General features: G+C 47.6%; 1 protein-coding gene across 1 annotated transcript in view; it reads left to right on the forward strand.

Moving 5' to 3' along the window:
* Positions 1 to 2,816, forward strand: part of LOC109369882 — a 3,606-nt gene extending 790 nt beyond the window's left edge. Inside the window, exons 2-4 of the mRNA XM_019619961.1 lie at positions 5 to 93; positions 166 to 274; positions 367 to 2,816. Of these exons, the coding sequence (XP_019475506.1) occupies positions 5 to 93; positions 166 to 274; positions 367 to 938 (770 nt within the window). The 3' untranslated portion in view covers positions 939 to 2,816. The remainder of the gene's footprint in view (positions 1 to 4; positions 94 to 165; positions 275 to 366) is intronic.
* The last annotated feature ends 7,498 nt before the right edge of the window (positions 2,817 to 10,314 follow it).

Consider the following 10,314-nt stretch of genomic DNA (forward strand, 5'->3'; position numbering starts at 1 on the left):
AAAGCCCTCCTCGGTGCCGCACGGTTCCTGCGCTGGAGGCGGCTGGAGCACCTGGTGCAGACGGAGCAGTTCTGGCAGATCGGCGAGTGCCTGGTATGCACATTCCCACACCCCAGGACAGGGTCGGGACCACCCTGCGCTCAGCCCACGCTCTTCCCTCTCCAGCTGGCCAAGAGGAGGAGGAAGAAGGCAGCGCAGGACTACCTGGGCCAGAGCCTGCCCTATCTACGGAGCCCGCAGGAGCCCCTGCGCCGGGAGGCCATCAGGTTCATCGGTGAGCCACGAGACCGAGCTTCCCCTGTCCCCGGCCCTCCACGCTGCACCCAGGGAGCAGCCGGGGTTGCTAACGGGGCCGTGTGTTCCTAGGGCTCTTAGGGCAGCACCTGACGGAGCAGCAGCAGGACGAGAGAGAGCGCATCTACCAAGGTGAGCCAGGCAGTAGGGTGTCGGGGCAGCCGGCAGGCGGCGTGCCTGTCCCCTGCTCCCACCTGCCGGAGGGGAGAGCTGGGCGCCCTGCGGGTACACGGCTGTCATCGAGCCTCTGTTCTCTTTCTCTCAGGCCTCCAGAGAGCGCAGCGAGACCCCAATGCAGCCGTCTCCTCGCTGGCCCTTCAGACCCTACATATCCTGCAGGAAACGAGGCCACGTCCACCACGAGGAGGCTTGGGGCAGCTCTTCTCCAGGCTCCGCAGCGCGTGGAGGAGGTGCTGCTCCTCCCGGGCAGACAGCTGAGCGCCCTGCAAAGCTCCCGGCATCTCCTCCTGCCCGCTGCTCAGCTCTGCTCCTCGGGCACATCCCTTCCCCGCTGCTGTGCCGCCCCTCACCCTGCGCTGCCACCTCCTTCAGCACCAGTGCCTGTCTTCTCTCTGTGGGAAAAGGGAAAACACACGGGAGATCAGCACTGCCCTGAGAGGAACAGGACCTGCAGCGCTCCCTGACGCTGCCACACGCTTTCGGCCACTGCCAGCAAGCGCCGGCTGCTTTTCTTTCCATCGTGTGTCAAATGGACCAACCCATATGTGCTCATCAGTTCACCCCTCCATCTGAAGCAGAGGATTCCACAGCCCTAACAATTGCCTGGGTTTTTTTAATCCTCTCTGTTTTCGGCAAAAAACCAACTGAGCATCACAAGAAGCCTCTGCAAGGCAGAAAGGAACTGATGAGCTGCAGAAGCAGCCACCAAGGATGGGAAAAACGCTTGAAAATGACAAGTGTTGTGGGGCATAGGGACAACAAATACACGCCTGATACGCTACTGCCAAGTTTCCACAGCACTTCTAATGACATTCATCACTGAAACTTCTTCAAAAAGTCATCTGCCACGGGACAGAAAGAGACAAGTCCAACTGGTTGAATGCTCAAATAAGACCAATACTAAATAAAGCCATCATCTACTCCACAAAGCCTCCAGTGTGGTCCCCGCTGCTCTGGCAGCAATCACATCAAGATCACAGCTCAGATTTCTGCTGCAGGCTGAACTGCTCAAAATGGTCATAAATCACCTGGACAAGGGGACGAGCATCCAGACAGCAACGTCTGCTCACCCTACTGAAGCAACCTGTCATGAAAGCATCATTTTATTGCAGAGGAAACCTGCCGTAAGAAGTAAGGACTCCGATCACATTACCATCAATATTTTCGGTCTGAAAGACGGATGTGGGAGCTCTTCAGCCTTCCTACAAATGAACGCCCCCATTCAAGGCGCACTGTCAATACTGCAATATCCCTTCTATATAACAGCAGCAGAACTGTTTGATCTCTAACACAGATTTATACCTACAGACAGGACTTGGGATAAAATACTTTTTAAATTCAAGTCAGTGTCAGTTCCCCCCGATTAGGGTTAGTTTCATTACTTCAATAAAAGCGGTATCAGATGATAAAACCATCCTGTTACTGAGCCCTGCCTGGTGGCATCACCGAGTGCTTCTCCCCTGCTGGAGCTCGATGCTGTGGGCACAGATGAGGCCATCCTGCGCTGACAAGCCCTACAGCCGAAGCTGCAGCTGGACTCACCAAGAGGAGGATGTCTGTTAGCAGTGACTGGCTGAGAAGAGCGGAAGCTCCGAGCTGAGCTCCCAGCAACTTCTGAGCACGCAGATTGCAAACTAACCCTGCAATCTCCATTCCACTCGCTTAAGGGCATTCCGTGCTTTGAAAGAAAGGCAGTTACACAACCACACACGCTCCCCCTGTCATGTGTTGCACAGAGCCTCGTGTAAGCACGTCTGAAGAAATGCACCTTTCACACTACGTAATAAGTGGCACCACTGCAACGAGACGACCCCTACTCTGTCCAACCCAACAGAGACAGACACAGCTCTCTTTTACCATCAGTCCTCGTGTCCACACCAGGAGCTGCCCCAGGCAACACTTGCAGGGCAGTCCATTCCCACCCCACGTATGACAGCAGCATGACGGCACCCTCGAGTCCTCTCTGGATTCCATTCTGTACAGAGCTCCTGGCACAGCTAAGACTAGCAGAGCACAGAGCAGAAAAAAACAACGTGATTTTACAGAGCGCTTCTCAAACTCTGGCCTACCTCTGTGTGCCAAATCTACTTCTTGCTCTTGAAATGGACAGCAACACACCATCCCCCACAGGAGCCAGGGCTCAGGAGGCACGTCAGGGAAAGAGCACGCTTTCAGCATTCACAGTAAGTGGGACCTTTAAGCTCTGTGTACTACATCAGTCATCTCCACGCGGGCAGACTTTTCCCGTGCAGCCCGACACCCAACGGTCCACGGTTTACGGGCTGGTTCGGCCCGGTTCCGTGACTAGGAGGGCGGAGGGATCCGTGGATCCGCGCCCCCAGAAAAAGAAAATAGGGGACCCCGAAATAATTGAAAACAGCGGCAACAATCTGAGGTGAAACACAGTAATTTACTAAATATGGTATCAGCAGAATTTTATAAGGAGAGAGAGTGTGAAATTGATGGTGGATCGGCCTTACCACAACGCTGAGATGAGAAGCGCAGGCAGAGAAGCGCAGGCAGAGAAGAGAGCATCAGGTGACCTTGCCGGGAGTTCTATCTCCTCGCTGACCGCAAAGCCCCCTGGGGAAATGTAGCTCTTCTCCTCTAGACAGGCACCCAGAACTTGAGCATCAGCAGTCAAACCCCCAGTGCATTACATGATGTTATGATGTGGAATACTGATAATGAAAAATCATGAAACCATGACAAAACTGCAGAGAGAAATGGCAATCAGAGTTAACGCCAGGCCGGCCTCACAGCACCACAAGGTTTGCAACCGCTCCTCCAACAACAAGATCCAGCTCACCAGAGTTGGATTCTGTTTCCTCTACATCTAAACATGCACCTCCCCAGACAACATCAGGGTGGTTTCACATTATTTTCCAAACCCCTTCTTTTCCTTCTAAGCAATGGAGAAGTGAATAAACCTGCCTATTTTTAAGTAGTGCTTCAAAGGCCATCAGCGCAACACCTGAAGATAAAGATCTACTTCTAGAAGCATCTCCGTTTTACACAAAGCATCCCTTCTCCTCTTTCCCCTCATCTTTCCCAACCCCCTGGAAATGAATACACATCAAGTGGATAAAGCAGTTGAATTCATTAACATCTAAGTGCGTCCCTGCAGACAGCTACCCGTTATATAGAATTAGCAATTAAGCACAAGTATTCCAACTACAGACGCTGCAAGTCTGAAAGAGTCCTTTTTCATTTGGAGAACAGTGCAAGCAGTGCTCAAATGCAGCAAAGTCCTCCAGTGAAGTAAAAACTCCTCACCTCCTATGTCCAGTCACAGCTTGCTTCCCTTCTCGTGCCCGCAATAGGAGCATTCTGCAGGCAGCTCAATTCTTTTCCTAAACATAACAACGGGTTACAGAGTTACAGAAAGGCACCTGAAAGCTGAACAGATCGTCTTGTAGCACGCAATTAGTGTTGTCAATGTTTGCAGGGACCCAAAAAGGACAAAATGCACCGCATCACCAGAACCTTCCACTTTGCTATCGCCACTCCTTCTCCTTGCCATTGCCATCTCAGTGCTTAGACTGGTTTGGCCTTTTCTGTCGGACGAGGGAACCAGGGCTTACGTTATGAGTTACAGCATCAAGGCACCCAACGCAGACCTGAGAGAAATCATGAGAGTCCCTCGGCACAAAGGCAGACACGCAGTGCAGCAAACACAGGGCAAAGGCGGAAGAATCAAGTCCAGCAAAGCTACAGCTTTCGTGCTCACCGAGTTGATGGGAGAAGCTCGCCTGCCAGCGCCTCACAGGGAATTCAGGCATGAACCACAGAAACAAAAAGCCCACAGAAAACGACAATTGTGCACCCAGCTATGCTTACAGAACAGAAGTGGTCTCATTTGCCAAAGAAATTCAGCGTTCCGTAGCAACTAAAATAGTTTCCTTCCACTGCTGAAATGGTGAGCACCTCCATTTGTAAGTACGGCATGCCAAGACTAAAATTAGGCTGACTTGATGTCCGTCTCTGTATTTGCAGAAGCTCAGACCATCAGCAGCACAGGCGAATTCTTGTTCCTGCCAGAGCTGAAAGCACGATTCTAAAATATCCCTTTCACACGTAAGTGGGTGAAACAACTGAAAGAAGAACTGACCACACAAGACTCCTCGTTAACCCATTTTTCACCTGTTTCATCTGTTACCAGCCAGCTTGGTCGGTTCAGTACAACAAACGCCTCATTCCTTTTAGCACAAATTATGCCACGTGTGAAGAGTTACCAGAAAACAGCAGAAAAGCGACCTTCCTTGCAGACGAGTCCCTCCTGCTCAGCAGACCTGTGAGCCGCACAGGCCGTTCAGCAGCTCGTTCGCTCCATCTTTCGGTAGAAGAAAGGACTGCAACGCTCTCGGGTCCCACCGAGAAGTTTGGGAGCCACACCTCTGAGCTCCAGTTTCCTGGAGGTTCACCCATCGAAGAGCAGTCTCCACGCCTCAGCGCAGCGGCTTTTCAGGCTGGAGTCTGCTCCTCATTTTAAGAGCTCAGCAATAAGACAAAACAAGAAAAGAGGACGGCACGGAGAAAACACAAAAGGGAACGGGACAAAACAGCATCTGCAGACGAGGCAAACGGCCAGGGGAGCACAGCATCACCCACTCAAACAGGCACCTGCAGCTGTGCAAACCACACCGCGTGCAGGCAGCAGGGTTTCATGCACAAGAAGCTGTGCACAACAGGACGAGCAAGAGCATCCACTCCTGGAAGGAGCAGAGGCATGGCAAGAGCACAGCTGGAATGAGCACGAAGCCCAGCGAGCAAACGCTGGCTGATAAGTTACTGCTTCATGGCTTCCTAACCACTCTCTTTCCTGCCTCATTCCCTCTGTGTTCATTTTCAGAAAAGGCGACTTGCCTTTCTGACACTGCAGAACAACATCCTGGTAGCTGCTTCACAGCAGCGTCAGCAACTCCTCCATTTCGTGTCGGCACAGCAGTGATTATCATCAGAGATCTGGATGTGGGCCGGTTTAACTGAGACCCACTTCTTCATCCAAGGACCAACCGACTGCACGCCGGTCAGAAACACATCAGCTACCTAACAGGCAGTGGAGCAAAAAGCACTTCACAGGCTCTTGTTACCAGCAAGAACAGACAGACTGGATTATTCAAGGTGCAGAGCTATGCCTTCACAAAGACAGACCTGCACTGAGGTGAGACATCTGCTGAACGTGAAAGGGCAGGCATGTAGCCAAAGCAGCAGCGTATGCACTGATGAGACAGACTTCCAGAAGAATCGTGGAAACCAGACCAGGAAACAAGGCAAACTTCTCACTGTAATTTAAGAACCCACAGTTTCACAGACCTCTCCTACATAGGCAGACTGAGGGAGCTGGGCTGCTCAGCCTGGGGATGAGAAGGATCTGGGGAAACCTCACTGCAGCCTTCCTTACTTAAGGGGAGTCTATGAACAGGAGAGAGAGCGACTTTTTATACTGGCAGAGAGCAATAGGACAAGGGGTGATGGTTTTCAACTAGAAGAGAGGAAGTTGAGGTAAAATGTTAGGTGGAAATTCTTTGCCCAGAGGGCAGTGAGGTGCTGGCAGTGCTGCCCAGAGCTGTGGGTGCCATCCCTGGAGGTGCCCCAGGCCATGCAGGGGCCCTGGGCAGCCCGAGCTGGGGGGCAGCCAGACCATGGCAGGGGTGGGGCTGGGGGTCCTTCCAACTCAATCATGCTGTGGTTCTGTGATTCTCTGACTGCTCGTGCCAGAATCGCAGCTCCAGGCTACATTCCGTGAGGAAAAGTGTATTGAAAGGTATGGAAGTCCAAAAAGCCTAAAAGGTTATACAAACACATGTTCCGATCCTCCCATAATTTAGAAATCAACAATAAATGTCATTGCATTTGCTTGTACCTCTGTACAACTAGCTCATGCATGAAACGGCCTTGAGACTTAAAATGGAGAGTCACAATAACTCAATGAACACAAAAATATTCACACTGGTGGACTCATGTAATAAGTGCTTCTTAAATGCAGGCTGAAGTTTGCGTTTTGAAAATGCACAGAATGAAAAATACTCCTACAGAATATTCCAGTTCCTTCTTTCTTCTTTCATTCATCTGGAGATTTATTTTTAAAGTAGCTAGAGCCATTCAGGAGTTGTATTTAGGTCTGGGGAGATAATTGACACGAAACAGGATAAGGGTTTTTTGCTACTTTAAGCACTTCAGTACTTGAAAGGAAAAGAATCACTTAAATAGAACACCTTATAAAAACTGGGAATACAGATCTGTGAGTCACCACACACCGCCTTCGGATTACATCTGTATGATGTTACATAATACTGTGCACAATCACCTGTAGAACAATTAGTTAGGAGTCAAGGATTTCTTCAAGTCATACCTTTGCAGCTCCCTCAAGAGCTGACTTCTATTCTTTGCTGAATTGACCCCCCTCAGCAAGGCAGTGAGCAGTTTGGCAAACTGGTAAGATTCAAATATCTCCACCCCCCTCTAGGACCTCCTTTGGCATTCATGAAAGTTACAGCCAAGTGAAATAGATTTTTTGGATTCCTCTTATTCCTTGGTAGAAACTAAGGAATCTCTTAAACAAAACAATCCCAGCATATGTTTATCTCTTCAGCTTCAAGAGCCCCTGTTTTATCCTCCAGCAGCTAAACTTCACTTCCATTACAAAAACCTGAAATCCAATTACAAGAACTAATTAGTAAAGTGGGAAACAAAGCTTCTCCTTTGGGAGACTTCTCAGTATGGAGACTTTGGGAAGAAAGAGCTCCCAAGAGGTCTGTTTACCTTTTATTAAGACATCACCTAAAAACATTTCAATACAGAAGAACATTCTTGAGTCAAAATCATCTCTGCCTCTAATCCAGATGTGCACATAGTCAAATTACAGAGCTTCATTACCTCGAATTGCATCAAGACTATGACCTTACTGCATGCCTTCCTCTTCAGAAAGAAGTACTCTTATTCTATCCTAGCTCAAAAAAACCCAAGTCATAAAACAGTTTACTCTGGTAACACCTCAGTTTGTTCTCAGTTCACTAGAAACAAGACTGTACTCTTCAGCTTCATTGCCATCCCAGCAGTCTCAATCCACAGGTTTACATGGTACAGAGAAACACAGGCTTGCTTAAGCATTACTGGCATCCCCTGTCCCAGACATCATAGATCTGATGATGGACAAGTAGAGAAGTGAGATCAGCCATTACGTGAGATACCTTTCTGAATGTCTTCACACACAAGATCGTGTGATGCTGACAAAGTCGGGGTTTTCCTGAACCTTTTCTCTTATGGAGGATTGCAATACAGTTACAGTTTGGTTGAACAAAGACAAAGACTTTTTTCTACTTGACTGTTTACCACAAATGACAGGCAAAGCTAAGAAAAGCACATTTCAAGAGGAAATACACTGGAACAGCTTACTTAGAAAGGAAGCAAGAGAGGCTTTTTCACTTTACAATTAAACCACATGTCAAAATTTAAACTTGAAAAAAACAGAAAATGGCATGTCCTCTCAATACTCAAGGTTTGTCAGTGAGTGGGTGAGGTTGTTTTTTGCTTTGTTTTGGGGTTGTTTTTTTTTGTTATATTTTGTTCTGTTTTTAAAGCAGCAGCCTATGGGACTAAATTCACAATTGGAATAAACCCATTTAAGAAAATGACAATGGCAGCAATTCGCTTAGGTTAGCTGTTGTCCCAACTTAGCCATGCATTTTTTATTTCCTCCTTCCTTCTTCAGGCTCATGGTTTGGTTGCAGAGGGTAAAAATTTTAATATATATATTAAATAATATATATATATATATATAAATATTAAATTTATTAATTATTATAACAGCATTTGTCATCCTCCTCTCATGCATTCCTGACCAGGACTACATCCTGGTGAGGATATTGGTTGTTGTACTGCTGAGACACTCGAACATAAATAATTAGGCAGTTTACTTATAAAGGAGGCTTTAGTAAGACTGGAAAGGCATTCTGTACACTTAATTGATTCTGCTTCCTTTCCCCAGTAATCATGTTGGGGCCACATGGGCACCTTGATGCTGGTATGCATACTGTATGATCAAGAAGTATACAGATGTTGTATAGAATACAGAGAAGTTAGGCTGGTAAGATTATCAGGTTGGAAAAGATAATCAGAGATAAATGGAAAGCGCTCACCCGTGTTGCGGAGTTTCTTGTGAGCCTACGAGGAGCAATCTCCAGAAAGAGATCCTTCCTCTGTGGCAGTAAGCACTTAAATGGGGTCTAGGAGGGGTGCAGCCAGGTTCCATCCCTTCTGGGGACTGCCTTCTGAAGCTGAATTGCCTTCACCTGTGCTCCCACAGCTGACTCAGTGCTCGCCTCAGGTGATCAATCAGAGGTCCAACAGTTCCCATACAGTGTACATAATTCCTACCTTCCTAAGAACTTATGGTAAGAAATGATCTATACATTCTACCAGATATTGCACTTTCACTAGGAAGTCTGCATCCCTACCAAAACTCATAGCCTGACTTCTTGCCCAGACCAATGGAGATTCAAGAGGACCACGATCAATCCTGCAGCTCGTAAGAGGGCACAGGTAAGCAAATCACACACCAGAAGTAGGTCTTCCTGGGTTTATCTAATCTCAAAATTCTTGAGAAAATTTACTGTCCTCACTGAAGGGGAGGAGCTCTGTCTAAGCAGTGAACGTAACTGCTCATACCAGAGCAAAGAGCTGCTGTCTCACCAGTACTAGCATGCACACAGTGGGTGCCTGGTAAGAAAAGCCATTCCCTGCTCTTGTATTTTGGCACTGCTTCCATTACTATTGCTTGCCTCAGAAGAGAAATAGCTCTCAATGAAAGAAGTCACTCGCTGTTCTGCAGCCTGTAGGTCATGAATCACACCACAGATCTTTTGTGGCCATATTTCTAAAGCGCTGTGCACCACACCATTTATTTTCAGCTCTGCATAATCATCCTCCCTAAAATGTAGGACTCTTTTCTGAGAAACCAATAGTATCGAAGGCTCATCGTAAGAGACGTTTCAGGAGTCACCTAGGGCTCTTGTAAGTGGCAGAATACTCCCACTCACATCCTGAAGAATGCAGAGAGGTTCAAAGAAGAGGCTCTGACCACGTCTGTGCTAAACCAGCACTGCACATCCTCCATGCACACCACACTCCTAAAATTTCGCGTCTGCTCTGAAGCAAGCTCCTGTCCATCTGCACACAAAACTTGATGTAATCAGTAAAGCTGAAGGTCCAGTACAAAAAGCAACAACCTGTTCTCTATCTGGGGCAAACTGTTGAAATCTTTCCAACAAAAACAGAGAGCCCCACAGCATCCCTATAGGAGCACTGAGGCACATATGCCACTTCTGACTATTTCGCTGACACCGTACCCTGAGCCTTTGACTTTAATCTCCTCATCCTCTCACATACACTAAATTGTACAGAACGAAACCCTGTAATGCTGTCAGTAACATTTTCAAAGGGTACATGCAGGTTCACTGCAGCCTAGGAGAGAGCTAGCCAGGAAACAATTGTCAGCCTTGCTTTTTTATTGCAATTATGGCAGTTTTCCAGACCTTTATGTGATTATTAAAAGAGAAAAGAGCACCATGACACTAAACAATGAGATCAATTCAGTGATACAGACAATGGAATGTGTAATTTGCAAGTACAGGCCCAAAATCAGACTTGCCTTGTTAAACCATACAGATAAAAAAGTAAACAATCCTTTTCACTGGGTAACACTGGGTTTTCAACAAAATCCATGCAAGACTGCTATTATCTTTGTGTACCATTTTTTGAAACTTGCTCTTAGGTATGCAGAAGAATACTTACATTAGCAGGATGAAGCCTGGACCATTTTAAAATAACTTTGTATAT

This window comes from Meleagris gallopavo, chromosome 14 (genome assembly GCF_000146605.3).
Source record: "Meleagris gallopavo isolate NT-WF06-2002-E0010 breed Aviagen turkey brand Nicholas breeding stock chromosome 14, Turkey_5.1, whole genome shotgun sequence".
In the NCBI taxonomy this organism is placed as follows: Eukaryota; Metazoa; Chordata; class Aves; order Galliformes; family Phasianidae; genus Meleagris; species Meleagris gallopavo.